Source organism: Myzus persicae, unplaced genomic scaffold (genome assembly GCF_001856785.1).
Source record: "Myzus persicae strain clone G006 unplaced genomic scaffold, MPER_G0061.0, whole genome shotgun sequence".
NCBI lineage: Eukaryota > Metazoa > Arthropoda > Insecta > Hemiptera > Aphididae > Myzus > Myzus persicae.
The window spans coordinates 1-23,042 of NW_019104252.1; the positions used below are offsets into that span (position 1 = coordinate 1).

The 23,042-nt window shown below is 28.5% G+C and overlaps 2 protein-coding genes across 2 annotated transcripts; both read right to left on the reverse strand.

Moving 5' to 3' along the window:
* Window positions 1-252: 252 nt before the first annotated feature.
* Window positions 253-2,721, reverse strand: LOC111040455 (the record flags this gene model as incomplete). Its single annotated transcript, XM_022324376.1, has 2 exons — window positions 2,377-2,721; window positions 253-633 (listed from the first exon to the last, which is right to left on the reverse strand). Coding segments are annotated over exons 1-2 (726 nt in total), but the record flags the coding sequence as incomplete, so codon positions are not given.
* A 3,549-nt stretch (window positions 2,722-6,270) lies between these two features.
* Window positions 6,271-23,014, reverse strand: LOC111040458. The gene is made up of 7 exons (XM_022324384.1): window positions 22,826-23,014; window positions 22,178-22,364; window positions 15,895-16,066; window positions 13,802-14,110; window positions 11,444-11,824; window positions 6,822-6,890; window positions 6,271-6,754 (listed from the first exon to the last, which is right to left on the reverse strand). Exons 4-7 carry the CDS (start codon window positions 14,087-14,089, stop codon window positions 6,605-6,607), a joined length of 888 nt encoding a protein of 295 aa, XP_022180076.1. The 5' UTR covers window positions 14,090-14,110; window positions 15,895-16,066; window positions 22,178-22,364; window positions 22,826-23,014; the 3' UTR covers window positions 6,271-6,604.
* Window positions 23,015-23,042: the final 28 nt, after the last annotated feature.

Genomic DNA, 23,042 nt, shown 5'->3' on the forward strand with positions numbered 1-23,042 from the left:
GTCTAGCATACTATAACTAAACATAATGTTAAATCTTTAAAGTCATCAATTATTTTTAGTGATAATGAACATACGATGTACATTATATAAACACATATTTTGTTATTAAGAAAACACGTTTATTAATGGTATCTATGGAGAAATTTAATAATTATTTGTTTATCCTCACTAAAGTTACTAAATAGTAAGAATAGATAAAAAAAAATTTAATTTTACATTAAATTTAAATATTATATAATATCATATAAAAACCTCTTTTTCCGTGGTTTGACCGATTATGCATAATACTAGAAGATTGACTGCATTCATTAACAAGCTTATGGAAGAAAGTACCAAATGAGGATTATTGATATAGTCTCTAGGAAATAATACGGAAGTGTATATATTAGTAATAATATCACTGATATTTGATGCAATAAAAATAACAATAGCCGGGAAACCATATATTGATCTATTGACTTGTTGTAAGCATTCTATAACATCCAAATACATGTCTCTCAATGTACTTAAGCATGATCTTCTTTCCGGAATTTGTTCATTTATCATGTAGACCAGCCACTTTATGTATGATATTAGTAGTACATATTCGTTAAACGCAACGGATTGGCAAAATTTTAAAACCAACATAATGCTCTGAAAATATTAAATACGTTTAATACATAGACGTCACAGCCGCTTGTGTTATACCCATCTTAGAGACTTATTACAAAAAAAAAAAAATAGTATTAACTTAATACTATTAAGTTCCCTCAACGGAATGACTTATTTTATTATCATACAACAATATTATCTGTGATTTAAGTAATTGAATGTTTCAATTTGAACCGACTCAAAACTAACTAAACTAAAATATTCTCATACAGTACCTACTACATATATAGAATAATATATTTTGCTTTCGCTTGACAATAGTTGGGTAATTATAATTTTTGCAGCTAGAAACTCAAAATTGGAGGCTGTGCCAATAGTTTTGTACAATTGTACCATGCTATTGTAAACAAGAGAGTTATAGTTATTTAAATTAAGGAAAAGGCTTATAGACAAATTATAGTCGTCCGGTAAACATAAACAGGAACAATTGTTAGCACATTATATAAGACACACACAATGTTAATTCCAGTAGTTTAGGAACAACAGCTCCCGCCAATAAGGAACTCCGAAGTCCGGATGACTATTCGTAAATCTTTGGTTATTTTGTATTTAATCAGAGTTGAGTGGTAATAAAACATATAAGCTGAAACTGAATATTTGATCTTTATCTATCTTTCCAGAATCTCCTAATCTACGGTTATAAATTAGTGTTGGCCAACGATAACGATATCGTGGGTATTTTCCGAATAATTTCGATATCGTTATCTAAAAATAATTATCGAAAATATCGCGGTATCGGCTCGAAACAATAAAGTTGATGGATATTCACTTTTATTACTTTTATCAGTTTTATCTATAATAAATTAAAGCATACTATTGCGATATATTTCAAAAAAATAGTTCAACACACTAAACAATTTAATCTAAATTCAGTGCCGGTTGTTAACTCACGGTTTAGACCTCGTAATGATTTTATTTCGTTGTTAATTAATAATTTTATAATTATACTTGCTGACCCGGCAATGCCTTGCTATTGCTAGATTTCAGTACATTTATATATGTTTATGAATATGTGAAAAGTTTGATATGAATTATATCAGATATTTAATTTGATTAATTTTTTAGTATAATTTTATATATAAGTGTGGAATATATTTGTTTCGTTATGAATGTTATGATGTATGATTTTTATTTTTTGTCAATTATATCAATTTGTCTTAAGCATTAAATATTTCTGGATACACCACTTACACAAGTGTTTCGCTTCTAGGGCTAGCACAAATAGATTTTGTTTGCATGTGACACGTGGCAGAGCTACGTACATTAAATTAAATTATATAAAATGTAACTTGTTGTAATTAAATAAAAATTGTAATCGATATCGGTATTTAGAGTGGTTTTTCACTTATAAGTTATAATATAATTCAAACTTCAAGGCCTCTAAGTGAAAAACTACTCTAAATACCGATATCGATTAAAATTTTTGAATTTCTAAATTATCGAATTATAACAGTTCCCTCAATCCCCTTAAACTACCATGAGAACAAAAGAAGAGGGTATGGCATATTTTTAAAAATATAGTAATGAATTAGTAAAATACTAAAATGCATGTATACTGTATAATATAAGCTGTAAGCTATATAAATATATAATTAAGATTCTAATTGTTTTAAATTGACAGTTTTACCAAACATTTAGTAAAATAGTAGAATACTGCTGGGAGAGAATCAACAAAAAAAAAACAATTTAATCTAAACCATTAATACAACATTAACTTTCAGCTTATGACATATTATTAGATGTAATGATTACCATAATTTTTATTACCATTAATTTTTGATTAAATCGGGTTTGAATTATTACCCATACGAGCGGAGATATAACATAAGCTATAACATTGACAATAATTCCAATAATAAAAAACCAATTCATTTTCATTTTTATCGGGCCGACCACTTTCAGCCGTATCAATTTTTCATGAATTGTTTCAAGCTTAGTCAGTACCATAGACAGATGGTTATCGAAAAATATTCTCCAAATTGGACATATCAATTTTCCAATAAAGTGTAATTGAAAACAACAAATAAGTATTAAAGACGTTAGTTCAGACAATTCCTGGTCAACTTTCATGATCTATAAAAAAAAATGTTCACAAGTACATTTCACAATTATTGCATCAAATTATATATATGTTACGGGCAAAGTGGAAAATTCGGGCAATGTATACAATGCCCGACATTGTACACAGTGACCGGGCATTGTATACAATGTCCGAGGTATATTGGGCAATGTAAATTGTGAAGTATTTATACAAATAATCTGCATAATATATTTTGTTAGATGATCCTGATAAACACTAATATGAACTTATAATCGCCATCTGATTGTGCCTGCATGTCGATCAAGTCAATTTGACAGCGAGAATTCATTTCAGAAGATATGATTGGTTTTACAACTAACCCTTTTTTAGCTGTACTTCCCTTCTTTTTATACGATTCGCAATTATTTAAGTATAACATTATTACATCTCTAGTTATATTTTTGTACTTTTTATTAATCTCGTGTTCCATTCTATTTCTACCTCCATATCCAACTGACAAATGAACTTCATGTATAATATCATATAACTGAACATTATGCACATAATATTTTATTGCATTACCTTCAAATACATTTAAAATTTAATTAATTTAAAAAAAATTGTAATACTCTTATATAAATAACCATATAAACGAGTATAATTAAATTAGTATATAATATCATTGATTAGGTAAAATGCAGATTATTTGTATAAATACTTCACAATTAACATTGACCAATATACTTCGGCCATTGTATACAATGCCCGGTCACTGTATACATTGTCCGAATTTTCCACTTTTTTTCCACTGTTGGTCAATATCAATTCTAACTCTTCATAGAGTCTATAAGTAAAAACCCCGAGAAACAAATAGTGATGGTCAAAATCTCGACATATTTTAACAGNTCGATCAAGTCAATTTGACAGCGAGAATTCATTTCAGAAGATATGATTGGTTTTACAACTAACCCTTTTTTAGCTGTACTTCCCTTCTTTTTATACGATTCGAAATTATTTAAGTATAACATTATTACATCTCTAGTTATATTTTTGTACTTTTTATTAATCTCGTGTTCCATTCTATTTCTACCTCCATATCCAACTGACAAATGAACTTCATGTATAATATCATATAACTGAACATTATGCACATAATATTTTATTGCATTACCTTCAAATACATTTAAAATTTAATTAATTTTAAAAAAATTGTAATACTCTTATATAAATAACCATATAAACGAGTATAATTAAATTAGTATATAATATCATTGATTAGGTAAAATGCAGATTATTTGTATAAATACTTCACAATTAACATTGACCAATATACTTCGGCCATTGTATACAATGCCCGGTCACTGTATACATTGTCCGAATTTTCCACTTTGCCCGTAACATATATAATACCTATATAATATGATGTAATAAGTAACAGAAATATATGATAAATTAAATAACTTGTGGTCTAAGCCTGGGTCATTTTAATAGGTTTATTATTTAGAGGGAAGATATGCGGTTGATTAGAACACGTGTATTTTTTTCATTAAAATCTGGGTGATCACGCAATTTAATAACTTATTTAAAGTATTTATAAAATAATGATAAGGTAATGATACAATATTATGATGGTGCCAATTGAATGCATGTAGTATGTAATACACGTCAGATGGGCTATTTTAATTTGAACACTAATTATAGATTATTTCATGATGTGAAACAATTTAATTAAAATACAGTTATTACCCATGTGTTGGCGGTGTAGAAAGCATACAAACCAGCAGAAATTAATATACTTCGCAAGACATAGAGCACCACCGTCGTCTTCAAATTGCCTTGGCTATAGTTTATACTACCAACACCGCAAATTAAAAAACCTTTGTTAAAATTATTCAATACTGATCTTACACTCATAATTACTTTTTTCACAAATTAAGAACAACAAAAAATTATTATACTTGGTGTTTTAGGATCTATGGTGTGTGGCCATAACTGATTATAATTGGATTCAAACCATTATTTTAATATATATTCACGAACGAATTTACATAATTTTAAATGAATTAAAAATTAATATTTCGAAAACTCATTGGAGTGAAAAACAAATATTGTTGTTTATTTAAATGTATGCTTATAACACTTAATATATATATGTATATTATACTCTAATGCAAGTTGTATATTCTATTATAGTACTTAAATTTAATTATGTTTGGAGTACGTTGTTCGTATTAATAACATAATATTTGCTATAAATAATTTATAGCTAGACATGTCAAACTATTAACTTATAGATACATTATACTTTTATATAATTGATATTATTTTAATTTAATATTTTTTTTTTTAATAACTAATGAGAAATCTCATTAACACAATACAACAATTAAAAAAATTTGTTAATCCAATCTACCCTATAGGTATATATTTTTTTAAGGTGTTAACTTTTTAAGTGATTTAGGTACTAATTTTCTTGTGGATATTATTCTCATATTGACTTGGTTAAAGAATTTTAAAAAAACATAGCTCTCACAACATCTCTGAATGTACTTAGATATGATTTTCTTTCCAGAATTTGCTCATTTATCACGTAAGTGGCTCATTCGCTGTTAGTTTAATATAAATAACATTTATTCGTAGAATACAACACACTGGCAAATTTTTAAAACCGCCAAAGTCGGCAAATAATATGTTATACTACGGAAGACATCATAGCCACTTGTGTCTTTATATACATGTAACAAAGAAATTAGCATTAGTTTTAGGTAAGGTCGTAAGGAATAAATATATCTATAACCAAACAAGAATATCATCTACGTTTTTAAAATTATGTTGTACAATATTTCGTACGCAAGTTGTTAGTTGTTTCCTTAGTAACACATACACAATCATAATACAAATTTTAATTAAACTATACTCATAACACTTTTTAAAATATTTAAATTTCGCTTAATCCTAAATCAGAAAAACTTGGATAGTATGTTAGTCTTTCAGTTTGATAGTTGGATAGCTATTAAAGTTATCAACTCAAAGTTGGTTCTACTATTTTATGCATGTCTCAAGTGGGAACAATAAAGGTCCCCCATTAGGGGGTGCAAGTTTGCAAGGTTGTAATATATCACCACTCTAGACAAATGTGAAATGATGGACATTTTTTTTATTTGTAAATAATAAGCTTTTTTTACTGATGATATTATACTACTTGACACATTACATAAGTACCTCGTTTATCTATGTTGTACATCTATTTCCAATTATTTTAACATTTTTGACTTCTAGGTTCTCATAAGTTTTTCTAAAAGAAATTTCAAAATATCGAAAATATGTATGGTCATGGTTTTCTTAAGCAGGCGTAAGAAGATTAGATATTGATGAAATTAAATATTTCTCCAACAAATATAGGTAGTTATTTAGTCGTAATTCGTTAACATAATATAGGTAAATCAAAGCCACATGAAGTATTTTACCATTCCGTACATTAATATTTTCTACAATATAACTACACTCTGTACAGTATACGATGCACACAAAGAAATATTCAAAATATTTTAAATAATACAGTATTTGTACTTCAATAATATTTAACAGTAAGTCGACATTGACACAGTTAAAAACAAAAATAATTTATTAAATATATTAAAATAATATAATTATAAAATATATTAAGCGAGGTTTTTAGTAAACATTATTTCGATCCAACGCGAGTCACGGAAAAAGAAATAAATTATAGTTAAACTAATCTAATATAAATATGCTTAGATATAGAGTAAGTAGAATCATCGTTCTAGCTCTGAATCATTTTTCGTATATCATAACTATGCGGGTTCTTATGATTAATGATTATCACTGAATTTCACACATCAAATTAACATAGCTTAATCGAAATCAAAATGTTCACAGACTAAACCAATACCCACTAATTGTATCTGCTTGTTATTTATTTAATTTGAACAAAATTTGAATAATTAAATAAGCAAATGCTTTGTTTGATAAAATAAGTAATTGTCTTTGATTAATTTGACATATTCCATATAACTCAAAATGAAAGTATTCGTGCAATCTTCGTAGTAAAAAAAACTTGATCTATATAAAAAAAAATGTATTTATGATGAATCACGTGTAGTTGAATTAGTAATTCAATTGTACCTACCTGACGTTTAATTCTAGGATTTCTTTCTATTAATGAACGTTGAAACAAAACAAGACTCGTGTGATTTATCTGAAAACCAAAATTAAATATGAAATAAGATGAACAAAGCAGGTACTTAATCATAAATCTTATGAACAATTAATATTTTACTGTACATTTTTAATCCTGATTTAAAATGTTTTTACAAGATGTTTATGTTTATCACGTTGTTATAAAGTTTGTTTTTGGCAATAATATTATGATTTACCCATGGGGAACATTTAATATTAATTTATAACTTTGAAGGTATTAAATTTCTAAGTATTAAATATCGGTAGAAAAGTAGGTATTTAAAATACCTAGGTTTTTAACTTATATAATAATATATAACATATTTTTTTTTTTTTATTATTATTTATAAAGTTTTCCTGACAATTGGTCATCTAAACTTAAGGCTAAAGGAAAATAATATTTGACATTTTGAAAAAGGTTAACATAAAAGAAAAAAAAAAAAAAAATTTTTACAAATCAGTAAGAATTGATAAATTAGAATTTAACAATGTTTATGAGCTTAGATCTAACTATATTTTTACAACAGTAATAGGTATGTACAATTAAGATTTAATTAAGAACTAATAAATGGGAAAATAATAATACAATAGACAATTAACATAGGAGGTCATGTGGACGTCCACGCTTGAGACGGCGTATTGGAGGAGGGACACTTAGGTTGTAGTATTTAGCGCTGCTAGCAGACTGTAAGTGGTTGAAGAAGTTGATTGTTAGTTTCTTTATATAATCAGTTATAGACGGTAGTTGGAAGTCTGTGTGCAGTGCAGCATTACGTATGAACCATGGGGCGTTAGATATTGTCCTGAGGACTTTAGATTGAAATATTTGTATCTTGTGTATATGGGTCTTAGCACAATTTCCCCACACAGGGACTGCATATAAAAGTAGTGGTCGTAAAATTTGTTTGTATAGCAAAATGGAACATTTCCAGCTTAGCGATGATTGTCGGTTTAACAATGGATAAAGTATCTTTAGTCTCTGATAGCCTTGTTGAAGTTTAGAGGTGATGTGTGGGTTCCAAGTTAGTTTCCTGTCTAATATTACGCCAAGATATTTTATGCTAGGTGACCAGGGAATGTTATTGCCGTACAGTTTTAAATTTCCGGGAGTTTTGGGGCGACGATTAGTGAAAAGGACTGCTGTGCTTTTTTGAGGGTTCAGTTTTATTTTCCATTTATCTCCCCATTTTTGGATGTCATTCAGGTGGTCTTGGATATTTTTTGTCACTGTTTCAACGTCTGTAGAGCTTGAATATATTGCGCTGTCGTCGGCATAAAGTGCTATTTCCGTATTAATCGATGTAGGAAAGTCCGAAACATATAGGTTAAAAAGTAACGGAGAAATTTTTGAACCTTGAGGTACACCTGCATTTATAATTTTTATTTGTGAAGTAGTATCGTTAATTTTGACTTTAAAACAACGAGCAGTGAGGTAGGATTTAATTAGATTGTAAATAGCATTTGGTGTGTTTAACATTTTTAGTTTATATAAGAGTCCGTCATGCCAGACCCGATCAAAAGCTTGGGCTACATCTAAAAAGGCTGCACCTGTATGTTGTTTTTTTTCGTAACCATCGCTTATATGTTCTGTTAGACGTAGGAGTTGTTGGGTAGTTGAATGATTTGATTTGAATCCGAATTGGAAATGCGGAATAGCATTTATTGCATTTAAATAATTGGTGAGCCTGGAATGTATAATTTTTTCAAAAATTTTTGAAACTGATGACAGTAAACTAATAGGTCTGTAGTTACGCGGATCAGTGTTATCTTTGCCTGGTTTTTTGACCATGATGATTGTGGCCAGTTTCCATTCCTTAGGAAAATATCCAATTTTTATTAGGGAGTTGAATAATATGGCTAAATAAGTAATTGCTTTCCTAGGAATATTTTTTAGGATATCATTAGTAATTAGATCGTGACCGGGTGATTTTCTTTTTGGTAATTTTTTTATTATATCTAAAATTTCGTTTGGACAAGAGTAAGGTAAAATATTTTGTGGAAAAATATTGGGCTCACATAGTTTTTGTTTGACCAGATTGTCTGTAGAGTTTTCAATTGCAGAATTGTTTAAAGTGAAAATATTTTCAAGAGTGTGGGCAAACAGTTCACATTTTTCCGAGTCAGTATTTTGGTAAGTACCACTCGCTTTTAAAGGGGGGATTTCATTTGAGTTTGGTTTAATTAATCTTTTAGTCGCTGCCCATAGATTTGAGTCTGCTGGGTGTATAGCAGATAAGTATTTTTGATAACTGTTAATTCTATGTTCTTCTAGTTGTCTTTTAACCTCTTTCGTTAAATAATTTAATTTTTTTCGATCAAGTGGTTGTCTGTACAATTGCCAGAGTCTTCTGGTTTGGTGTTTTGATTTGATTAATTTTACAATGTTGAGGGGAAGTTGATTAGGACTATAATTTATTACCGTATTTTTTTTTTCTGAGCATTCTTCGGCCGCTTGACATATGATTTCACGTAAATGTGTTACTGCAGTGTCTGCGCTGTTAGTATTTAATATATTTTTAGGAATAATTAGATTTGTTGTGATGTGTTGTTTGAATTGTTGCCAATCTGCTTTACCGGTGATGAGTTTGCGAGTAGGAGTTGAGAACGATAAGGACGCATCTAATGTAATTTTAACAGGTAAATGGTCCGAGTCGAGTTCGAAAAGTGGTTCTTGGTGCAAAGAAAAACGAATTGATTTTAGTATAATTACATCTAAAATATCAGGACTTCTACTTTGATCATATGGATAGTATGTGGGTGTGTCTGGAGCTGACAGTATCGCAGGATTGCTTGCAAGGTATTTATAAAGTTTACGTCCATTAGCGTTTATGGATTTACAATTCCAAGTTGTATGCTTACAATTTAGGTCACCTACTAAAATAATTTTTTGATAGCTATTTAATATTTTTTCAAAGTCGTTTATATACATTTGAAAACTAGGTGATTGATAAGCACTAATTATTGTTGTAAATGATTGGTTTATTGTAATAGATATTGCAACTGCTTCGAGAGTTTGTGTAGCAGGTAGATAAGTTAATTGATGTTTTATTTTGGATTTGATTATTATAGCAACACCACCTGAAGGTCGAACCGCTAGCCTATCTTTGCGATAGGTAGTATAACCGTTGAATTTAATTTTATCGCTAGCAATTAGATGCGTTTCACTCACACATGCAATATCAACATTATGAGCCGATAAGAAAGCTGCAAATGTGTTTCGATTTTTCTTGATTCCATTAGCGTTCCAATTTATGATAACTAGATTAAGATTATTTATAATGTTAGACGACATTTATATTATTTAATAGAGCAGGTAGATTTTCGATGACTTTTTTGATAATTTGTGAGACGAGTGTGCTGATTAAGGGCATAAGTGACTTAATAAGTTCGTTAGTGATATTTGAGTTATTTGATTCTTCATCTTGTTTAAGATTATTTTTTTTATTTTTAGTTTTGTCAGCATAAGTTGGAGTGTTGCTTGTGTTGAGATTTGTTTGGTTTAAAACTTGGTTTTGGGGATTTTCGATAACCGTATTGGTTATGGGTTGGGTATTTTTGTTATCGTGTACACAACTTTGTTGAGTAATGTGTTTAGGAGCGTTCTTTGATAGTTGGGAGGTACTTTTTTTATTTTTTATTTGCTTGTATATTTTACAACCTCTATAATTAGCAGGGTGATTTTCATTACAATTGACACATATAGGTGGACTGTTTTTATCCTTAGTGCATTCGGAGTAGTGGTGGTTTTCTAAGCATTTGACACATCTAGGGGGGAGGTTGCAGAAGTTTTTTGTGTGTTGGTAACGTTGGCAATTTTTGCATTGTGGTATGGACGAATCGCTTTTACGACTCTCGACCGAGACAACGCAATGAAGGAGGCGATCAAGTGAAAATATGTTTTTCTCGGATTTGTCTAGTAAGACAGCAACGATTGGTATGGGAGATTTGTAACGATTTTGGAGACGTGTGACCGAAGTGACGTTAAATTTTAGTTCAGTGAGGGCCGAAAAGATGGTTTCTTCGGGAATAGAAGTAGGTATATTTCTGATTATTACAGATAGGTTTCTTTCCTCAGGAAGTTGATAGGTGTGGTATTTAATGTTTTCTTCAGATAAGTATTTTGTAATTGTACGGTAGTCGAATACCGTTGATAAATTCAACTTTAAGAAAATATTTTTGTTGTTTATGTTAAAATTGTCTACTATCATAGGTGTGATCTTGTTTATGAACTCAATATAGTCGACGATATCATAAATATATAGTGGGGGAATTTTTTGAACTATTTGAATTACCTCTACAGCATCCATGTCAGTTTTCTCCGAGTTGTCATCATTTGTATTGTCAAGATTTGCGAGAGGAGTGTATTTATTTTTGTGCGCATGCCGCGGAGAAAGAGCCTCGCTGCTAGAACGTTTATTACCCGAGTATTGGGAAGTATTGGCTTTTACCATATTTGCACCATGCACTGAACTATTGATTTAGAAACACGCGCGACAGTAGATAAGCGAGCGAAATACGTAAACACAACCGGTTGCGATGTACGCCGCGCGAAGACTGATAACATATAAATACCTCTTTTGCCGTGACGTGAGCTATCCCGTATAATAGTAATATATAGGATGTTCTTATAAATATTGATATAAAAGAAAATACAAAATAAGGATCATTGATGTAGTCTCTGGGGAATAATATAGTACAGTAAAATGAAAGAATGATTTCAGCGATACTTGATGCAATAAAAACAACTATTGCTGGCAAACCATATATTGATCTATTGACTTGACTTAAGCATTCTATAACTTCCAAATACAGATCTCTGAATGAACTTAAACATGATGTTCTTTTCGGAATTTGTTCATTTATCATGTAGATCATCCACTGTATGTACAATACAAGTAATGTATATTCAAAAAACGCAATGCATTGAAAAACATTAAAAACCAACTGCATAATCTAAAAAATAAAATTGTTGGGGTAAAGGTCAGATAGTAATAATACTACATTGTAGTATCCATCTTATAAACGTAGATAGGTACTTTAAAGCAATATTTAGCATTAAATCTTTAGTTTAAGCATTAACTTATCTATCATCAAATCAAGAACATTATTTGTGTTATGAAAAAAATGTATGTAATGCAAAATTACAAGTGGATGAAGTGAAACTTCTTTACATAGGGTATGAAAAAAAGGTTATTGCCAATCATGGTCAAATATTAAGTAAGTATTGGAAAATTAAAAAAATTAAATTTTAAATTTAACTTAATTCATTATTTTCATTAGGGTAAGAAGATATTCTGCACTGGCAAAATTCTTTGAATCAAAACTCCTACCCCGAACATCAAAAGAATATCTATACTCCAGTTATATAATACTACCTCCCCCACCTTCTCCGGTAACATTCTCCCGGGGTACGATTTTACTAGGTCACCGGTGTTGATGTATGGATGTGAAACGTAGTCGGTAGTTAAAGGAGATGAAGAGAACATGAACACTTTTGAAAAAAGAGTACTACGCCGAATATATGGTCCTTTAATTGAAAATAAAGATTATAGAAAGCGAACAAACCAAGATATTTATCAAATATTTCATAAATATTAAAATATAGTTAATATTTAATATTTAAAAAGTGAAAAATTAGAATAAGGTGGTCACATTTGGAGGTTTGAAGGTATAGCAAACAACATTTTTTCTGGGTTATAGGGTGTAAACAAATTTCACTGGAATATCACAAGGAACAAGAATTGAAGATGGTGAAGACAGGGATAGGTGAATAGGAGTGCTTGAGGCAGCGAAGGTCCTAAATTAACTGTAAAAAGCTGGGAAGAAGATACAGAGATAAGATAACTGGATTATTATTTATTACCAAAGAAATCTTAGTGTCGAGTAAGCCACACCCGAAGGTAACACTTTTTGATCGCAACGGCTAAGTCCGTGAATCCAAATTACACTAACGGCCTAAAGAAATAAATCTTCAAAAATATTTAAGATATTTCAATTTCTAAGCGAGTTGTCAAATATTTCAATTAAAGATATTTACCATTACTTGCCTTAAATCTAATATATCGTAAAATCCCGACGTTCAAATACAGATTACATGTTTTCCATTTCGTTTTACAATAAGGTAATACTCATTCTTATGGGAAACAACACAAATTTAAATCTGCTTTATTGCGCATATGTAATAATGTAATAAGGGAACAAATACACGTGGATATTGCGCCCTCTTAAGATATGGTAGTGGATGTCTACAAATAAAATATGTGTTGAATATAAACTGTAAACTATTATACAGTAACAATACAATGATACAACCTTAAATATCAAGCCTTCTATCAAAAAATAGCCTATCCCCTCAAATCTAAAAAGAAGAAATTAAGTCATCATAACTCGAGCCACAATAGGCCACACTCATCTCACATACTCCTTTCTTATCTCTAAAGAACCTACCCCACTAGAAAAACCTTTCCGTCGAACACACTGTCACCAGATGATTTGAACATGTATTGTATTTTGAATACACCGAAGCACGGAAAATCTTCTCCAATCCGAATTCTCTCCGACTAGCGTTGAACGAAGGAAAACACAGAAGCAATATACAAGTTCTGCCATACCGTAAATTTAAATAAAAAATTATAAATATCTGTAAATATTCCATTTTAATTTTCTCAACCTATTTTCTTTCTCTTTATATTATGTTGTACAAATATAGAATAATAACCAATGAAGTTGACGTTTTTAAATAAAAAAAATAAAATATATATAAGCCTTAAGTTTTTAAAAATAATAGTCTTAACAAGCATTTGATAAAAAAGTAGACGATGATAAGTGATAACAGGAAAGGAACAAATTATCTAATTTGCTGAAATCATTTCCCTATACACAGTTAATAATTATACAATAAAAAAATATTTTTAAATTCGAATAAATTACCAAATCTATTATTTGTAAATGTTTGATATTTTTCGTCATCCATACGATCGGAGTTATAATAATTGCTATAACGTTTACAATAATTAGAATAACGAAAAACCAATTGAATTTTACTTTCATCGGCCCGACCACATGCAAGCGAAACAATCTTTCGTGAATTGTTTCAAGTTTAGATAATACCATGCATAGTTGATTATCCCAAATTAGGCGCCACATTATAGACAAGAATTTTCCAACGATGATTAATTCAAAACAACTGATCATTACTATAGAAGTTGTTTCTGACATTTCCGGATCATTTTTTATTGCCTGTAAAATGAAATAACGTAAGTACTTATTTGCATTTTGTATCATTTAATTATTTTCATTTAAAATATAAATCATAAATGTGTATTTAATTTTTTGTCTAGATAATGGACACCACTTAAATTTAACATTATTTTAAAAAAATTAAATATAGTTCTTACCCACATATTGCTACCGAAGAGTATAGCGAAACCACAACATATATATATACATCGCAATACATAAAACATAACCGTCGTCATTAAATTGCCCTGGTTGTAGTATATACTACCGACACCGCAAATCAAAAAACCTCTATTAAAATTATTTAGTACTAACCTCACACTCATAATATTATATTTATAGATTTATTTTTATTATTAAGTACAAATACAAAAAATAAATAAAATGGCGATTGTTTGTGTTTTAAGATAAGTTATGTAATGTTTGACCGTTGCCGATTTCCTCTGAATCAAGAATATGGGTTCAAATATATTAACGAATGGATTTACAAAATTTAACAATTAATTTAAAATGAACACTACGAAAAATCGTAGAATTGAAAAACAAATACTGTTATAGAGCTAAACGTATGAGTAATACCTGATTTTTCTGATGTATACGTACATAGGATGATATATAGTACTTATTGTTGTTTATTATATTTTAAGTAGGTTGCCTATATGAATAATATAACTGTAGTAAATATTTTATAGGTAGATAGGAAGATATTTGATAAGTGTATACCTTACGTCAAACTATAAATGTATCATTTTTATGTTAAACTATTAATTGTTCTTTATTGTTCCTTTATTTAGAATATTGTGCTTGGCTCAATAATTGTTAAAGTGAATAGCAAATACTATCGTTGAAAAAATATATGCGTAACACTCATTCAACTATAACTACTTTGATAATTAAAATATGGCAGTATATTATACAATGGGTTCCAAGGGGAAGCGTTTATGAAAGTATACTAAAAATGAAGAAGAAAAATGGGTACCCTTTAAATAGGGGGTCTAACTTTTTAATTTTTTAAGTTATGACCGATTTACTTTTTTTTATTTCTTCAAAACTTTTCAGCAGTTTTTTTTTCAAGCTATTTAATGGGTCCTATCAAGCATCAACCAACGCAATTAAACCGGAAATGTGTAAATTATTTTTATGATGATATGAATAAACCAGCAATTAAAACTAATGAAATTACCCAAAAAAAGCTAGAAAAAAAGAAAAACATTCTTTTTGAAGTACCTATTTAACTGTTGTATGAATGAAAGTATGTGCTAATGAAATGTGTTATTTTGGAACACCCCAAAAAAAAATTAACATTTCATTGAAATTTGGACTCTATCTAAATTACTAGTAATTTTTTTACAGTTTATTTATTCATAATAATCTTATTTTGGGTAAAATCATTGAACTATAGTTGTAAAAAATAACATTATTCATTTTATCTAAATTACAGTTACTTTATAATATAAAGAATATTAAATATATTAATTAATATATATATATATATATTAATATTATATTATATTTTATATATATATATATATATATTATTTATTTTAATATATTTTATATTTAAATATTTAAGTACACATTTTAACATTAGAATTACAGTGTATATTATGAAAGGCACGAAATATTCTTAGCAAATAAAATATGTAAGTACTTAACTATAACCATTTGCTTATTATCATTGGGCTTACAATAATGATGTATTTTAATTTCAAATTGATTTTTTTTTTCCAATAACTATTATTTTTATTATTAAATAAAATATATTATTACGTATGTATACTCACTAAAGATTAAAAAATTGCACAAAAATTGTGTTGTGCCGGAATGAAGCATTAACACAACGTTTTATAGTCTGGTGTGTTTCGCTTAATGTGAAGCAGCGCGGTGGCGTGATGGTTTTAAGCGCTCGTTGTTGGTTGCTGGCCGATAGAGTGATTATAAATGCAATTCGTGTACCTAAATAATACGTTTATCGTACGTTAAACAATGTCGTGATCTTAATATTTCCAATACACAATATTTTATTTCATGTCAATCGATTATAATTATAATTGCACGAATGTGATCAAATTTGATTATTATAAGTAAACTTGAATGTCAACTTAGAGTTGCCATACGTCCCGGTTTTGCCAGGACACTACCGGTTTTTAACCAAGTGTCCCAGTGTCCCGAGAAAGTGTTTCGGGACAGCGATTTGTCCCGGTTTCAAGATTTTACTAGATAAAATACAGATTTTAAATTATGAGAAATCATTGTCTGCCTACACATTATAAAATGCAAGAATATACTCGCGATAATAATTTATAAGTATTTTATTCATCTTGTGAAGAATTCTATGACCAAATTTTGGGAAATAAGTCTTTATTAAAACAAGTTCATAGATCAGCCAAATATGCAGTAAAATCAACAGAAAAAACCTTGGACTCCGAAAGTTCAGAAGACTAAGAACATTAATTATTATTATTATCATTATTATATTGCTTGTATACATAATTCATTCAAAACAATTTATATACCTAAATATATATATATATAAAAAAGTAAATATTATTTTATTATAAATGTCAAAATGTCCCGGGTTTGAAAAAATATAATCTGGTAACCTTATGCCAACTTAAATCTTATTATTTTCTAAACGATACCACAAATGAGTAATTGTTAATAATCATTGAAAATTGAGCTTTATTATTTCATTACTAATGTATGTCTACTACCGCTCAGTGTGCATCTTAAAAATAACTATTTAAATGTTAATATATAGTTTTATTAACCAAAAAGTCTCCAAACCTAATACATAACTACTATAAATTAATATTTTTACCATTATTATAATTGTCTATGATATGACATATATTATAAATTATAATATTTCCATATAATCATTCAGTGTATAAATCAAACAATCTGATTTTATTTATGTAATTTCGAATTCAGAGTGACTTACCAACCATGCCACCCCATTGTAACGTTTAATAATATTTTAACTATTCAAACTATCTATAATGTTGACTATTTAAATATATTGGTAGGTGCTTAAATATTTGGAAGATTAAATTTGAATCAATGCATGTGTACCAACTCCTTGTCATTGTCGTATATTTGTAGCTAATATAGTTGATCAATCAAGTCTATTGTCCTAAGTTCTTGTAACAGGTGGCTTAAATAAAAATAAAAATTATTGATTCGAATAAAAGTAAATCTGGTAAATTCTGGTTGGTATACTATACAATAATATTTATCTATTCGACCATGTTTATAATTCAATCTTATTACTACCGATACAAAACAGATTACATAGTTGTATAATTGTATAAAATATAATGTAATAATGGTTTTTACAGTTTCCAATCTATTCACCGAGACCGTGAGCCACAGATATTCCTCACGTCATGGCGCCCGCCATTTCAAAACCAATAAATTAATATAAGTTGAGTTTTACTTATTTTAGGTGGTTTTAAGTTCCAGATCATGTAATAGGTATTCGTAGACCACAGTTAAGTCTAGGACGCAAAGAATTTAAGAGGATTGGATTAAGATTCTGGTTAACATATATTACTATGTCTATAATAATTTTTACTGCATGTGACGTAATAATGTCAAAAATACAAAAATCAATGACACATTTATAATTTTTTTATTAATTATTTATTTGTGTACCGTGAAATTTTTTAAAATGATCAAGTGCGCCGTTAGGTAAAAAAAGGTAGGGAATCCCGTCCTAAAGGAAAGTAAAATTTTTTCATGGAAATTATAACATTTCATGAAAAAAAATAAAATTACATACATGAACCTAAAATTAATAAATGATACAGTTAAATTAGACGTTTTTTAGAGCCTAAATAGCATTATGAGTCAAATCGACTTGAAAAAATTAGGTCAATCCAAATCATGTACTAAAAATAGGTGTTACTATTGAAAAAAAATACATTATGTACTGCACATATGCGCACCGTAAGTGTTAACATTTTGAAAATTTCACAAAATATTTAATTCATTACCTCTTAGCCCCCCCCCCCCCCCCCCAAAAAAAAAAATTCATTTTAACACATGTTCATCCTGCCAAAATATTTAGTGTTGCCTTAAATCGTGATCACACTGTATATTTAAATTTTACAATTTCTTTAGACTTTAGTATACATTATTTAATTAATACACATACAAAATTAATCGATAATGTTTGCAACAGTTGAGTTTTTTAAAGTTACGGTGTTATGTCTTACACCCGATGTCTGGAGCCTCGAAGGGCTCTCAAGAATTTAATCAAATATCACCGTACAATACAATTGTATGTAAATTAATGCCTTATCTTACCAAAATGTAAAAACGAATTGTTTAAACAACGTTTAAATAGTCATAAAAAAAATGCAACACAATATATTATATTATAAATAAGGGTGATTCGCTAAGAATAACAAATAAATAAATATACGATACTGTTGACGTCTCCATCCGGTGGTTTCGATGCCCCCAGCTGTAATTTTTCAGTATATATTATATTTATATACAAATAGGTATCAACAGTGTATATTATGCAATTATTCAATTATTGCAGGCAAATAATTGTATTTGAAATCCATTTTGCACTCTGTATTTTTTGGGATAAAAATTGTAACTTTTGTTTTGTATTTTATATACATTGTTTAAGTATTTTGTATTTTTAGAATTAGTAAATACTCAAAATATAAAATAAATAATATCCCATAGGCCCTAGTACAATTTTCACGTTGGATTTTGGTCCAGTGGTGATATTAGGATTTGGGATATACGAATTTTACGAAAATTCATGTGAAATAATTAATTAGTCAAAAAGAATTCATCGAGTATTTGAACTATCAAGATAAAAATATGTGACATTTGTGATTTTTTTTTTAAGTTGCTGATAAAAACATGTTGTTTCAAAAAAAATCTAATACAAGGTTCCTCATAATTTGTTATGACTAGAGTTTAAAAAAATGATTAAATTTTTCTAAACAAATGTATTTTGTGACTGTGTGGGCTGGGTACTTAACATTTTATGGCAGTATTTCTATCAAATTCGTTGGACGGCGCAATGTGTGGGCAATATAGGTACATTGTTGAGTAGAAAACATTTTTATTTATTTAATTATTCCTATAGACTAGCGAAATAAAATAATATTAATTGTATATTTTATTCAATTATTCAAACATAAAAAGTTTTAATTTTATATTAAATGTACACGGAAAATGCAATTACCTTTGTGTTGTATAAAAATTATAAATTTAAAAAACTTTTTTTCTTGTAAAAGAGCCTATTGAAAATTACTATGCCGGGGGCCCAATCATAAGCCAGACCAACACTGACACTATTATAGTAACGTTAAACAAACAAAAATGTATTCTAATGTGAGCCATTTGATATTATTTCATTGCCTGCATTTTGCCACCGTATACATTTTTAATCCTATCTAGCTTTTACTAATTTATTTGTTGTACCGTTTAACAAAACTTTTACAATTTTAATTTTTACAACACCATTTTCTAAGTAAAAAAGCTAATCGGTTTAATACAATATGTACCATGTACGTAGTTTTCGCAAACTGAATAGTACCTAAGTAATTTATTTGTTATGACGACGAAATTTAGTCGTGAGCTGGAGTAACCATGATGGATCCATAATGTATTTTTGATTCTATAAGGTCTGCAGATAATTAGTTGTTGAATAATAACACATGAACTGTTTTTTATATATAATAAATTAATTGTGAAATCACATTACATTTATCACATTTCAACAATTATACAAATAAGTATAGCAAAGCCCAAGACTAAGTATGGTGTTAAGACCAAACCTCAAATGTATATAAAATATATATGGTAAATAGGTTTTGAGAATTAAAAAAAAAAATGTTACTAATAAATTTTTATTGTCTCTCAGTTGAAAATTTGAACATAGTTAATATAAGCATAAGTATTTTATATATCATGGACTTTGGGATAAAACTACATAAATTAATTAATTTGATTAAATGTATTGTTTACCCATACGACGTGTGCGTCATAGACTTATTTGAATTCACTATAAATTAAAGTACATCACATAAACCATCATCACTGAATAAACTTTCCTTAGTTGTAGTCTATACTACCCTTGCCAAGAATAACCATAATAATCTCTTGTATTCTTCTTATTTGTATATTTTATAGTGTTTATTTTTCTTTCATGAGTGAACGTTATTGGTATAAATTGAATAAAAACTACTTTTTAAAATATATCATATATAGATTATAGGTATACGAATTGAATTATTTAATTTTCTGAGGAATTTAAATTGTATAGGTACTGTGACAAATAGTTAGGTACTAACCTGAGAAATAGTTGACCTCCACAGACTAGGGGTGAGTTTTTCTAATTAAATATATATGTTTAGCGCTCATTATTGATTATATTGATTATAAACATTAAATAAATAATACAAACATAATATAATGTCTATATGATGGCGAAATAAGGAAATATCATTAAACAAAATTGTGTATCTTAAATAGGTAATTATCAGTTATCTTGAAATATTATATAAAAAAATTTTAAAAATAAAGTAAGAAACTTCATTTTTATTTTTATTTTTATTGACATTTAAAATTGTATAGTACTTTATCGTGTTCAATACAGTGAAAATAATTAATTTTAAATGTCTACAATGGCTGATACTAATATGGTAATGTATTAAAAATAATGGCTAACAGAATCAAATCTATATTTTTATAGTGTATTTTTTTCAAACGTTAATGAAATTAATGAATTCAGATTTTTGGAATTTCAAAGTTTATTTTATGACTTTATTTTTCAATACAATTAAGAGAGTGCTCTGTGACGATATAAAATTAAAAACCATAGAACTACTGGCCTAGACAATAAGATAGAAATTCTTCTTTGATATACACATTGTATTGATAAACATTAAATTACATTTTTATTGTTAATTTAGCCGATAATATGCATAATGCTTGATAACCATAAATGCATAATTGATCATATATTATTAATTAGGTTATAAATAATATAGATTAAATAATTGCAGGTACTTATACCTATATGTATACTATAAATACTACTAGACAGGAACTGTGTATAACAATAACAGGGGTGGATACACTTTTTTTGGTCACGATCTACTAAAAATATACTTCACCTTTAAGGATCGACTTTCATAGACAATTTTTTTAACTGAACAGAAAAACGTATCGACAATTTGTTCACTACAACCTCGATTAATTTTCGTACTAGTATAACTAAAAATAAATTCTAACATGATCGACTTTGAAATTGTCCGCGATCAACCGTTTGGTCGCCCCTGGTGTATAACAACAGCATATGGGCTGTATAACAACATCTCGCAGTGATATAGGCAGCCTTTACAAAAAAATACAATAAACTATATATCTATGTATTACTCGTCTCGTTACTCGTGCATACGAGTAATCGAGTAATCAAAAAGCGCCCTCTATGTTATTACGCTTTCCATACACGCATTGCTCTTGTCTAGGTAAAGTCTAGTATAAAGTCTACATTTATAACTAATTTCATGGGCAGCCGAATCTTGGTAATTCAAATGTCGAATGCTGAAAGTTGATACCTCGGTTGATACAAATAAATTCAACTAGTGTATTTCTCGAGTTATTGAGTTTTTCAGCACTAGTGCACTATATTATTATGACAGGAAACTTTATAAAAATTATTTTCAGTAAGACAAGAAAAAATTCAAGATATCAAAGTTTTCGACTAATAATAATTGAGAGTCGGGTTATCGAAATCTCGAAATTTATAAAATATATGTCACGGATAATGTCCGATGTCCGAGTAATGACGATATTATCCGGGTAAACTCGAAGTTACCCTTCATGTACAACATTACCCTAACAACTGTAGTTTATGTTAAATTTCGAATGATTTCGATCCGATCGAGTAGGTGATGTCGACATAACCCAAGCATCCTTGGACCTTGGGACATTATTAACTTAGCAGTAAAAAAAAGGAATGTATATTTATATTTTAGATTGGTAATTTTTTTAACTATTCAAATAATATTATTAATATTTAAAACATACCAACAAATAATTAATGAAACCATGATAATGAATTAGTTCCCAACTTTGTACCTCTGTCTGCATCAGGTACCGAAACTACCCCAGTGTCAGATATTTTTGCAGCATCTATATTTATTAATTGATCTGAACTTCATTATTTTCGCCTTTCGATTTAAATGTTCTTTCAATTCACTTACTCCTATAATATCTGTGAATTAGTTTCAATTAGTTATCAATTATTATTCACAATGTCTATCTACGATCATAAGCCTATAATGATATAAGTTGTAATATTTTTTCGAGTATTTTTCGATCAACTATTGTCTATAAGGTATTTCAGAAATCGGCTGACTAATATTGTAAAATATGCGCACGAATACGTGCAATGCACAGTAAAAAAAAACTATAACCTAAAGACAAAAGATAAAATTAAGAGTGTGGCTTATAATATTATGTACATAAAGATTCTAATTAAAGATAACTTTTTCCGGAGATTTGATTTCAGAGCTTTTTTTCGAATACCGCATTGAACCTAGGTATTTTACTATTTTAGACAATAAACTGTCTTAAGTCTGTGTAAAGTGGGAAGGTAATTGTTGTTGGTTGAATATAGTATCATAATAATTTTTAAGTGAATTTAACATAAGTAGGAAGTTGTATAATTTTTACCTATGAAAGCTCATCGGAACCAATTCGTTTATGGTTTGTTTATTTATTTGACTTTGACGAAATCCAAAGGCAATTGAGTACACAAAGAAATACTTATGATGTCGATAATATTGGAAAATGAATAATTATACAGTTAATAAATTTCAAAAGTTTAAACAAACGCAGAAGTTTAATTTAATTTTAAGTCGTTAGTCGTTACAAAATACGATTTTTTAAC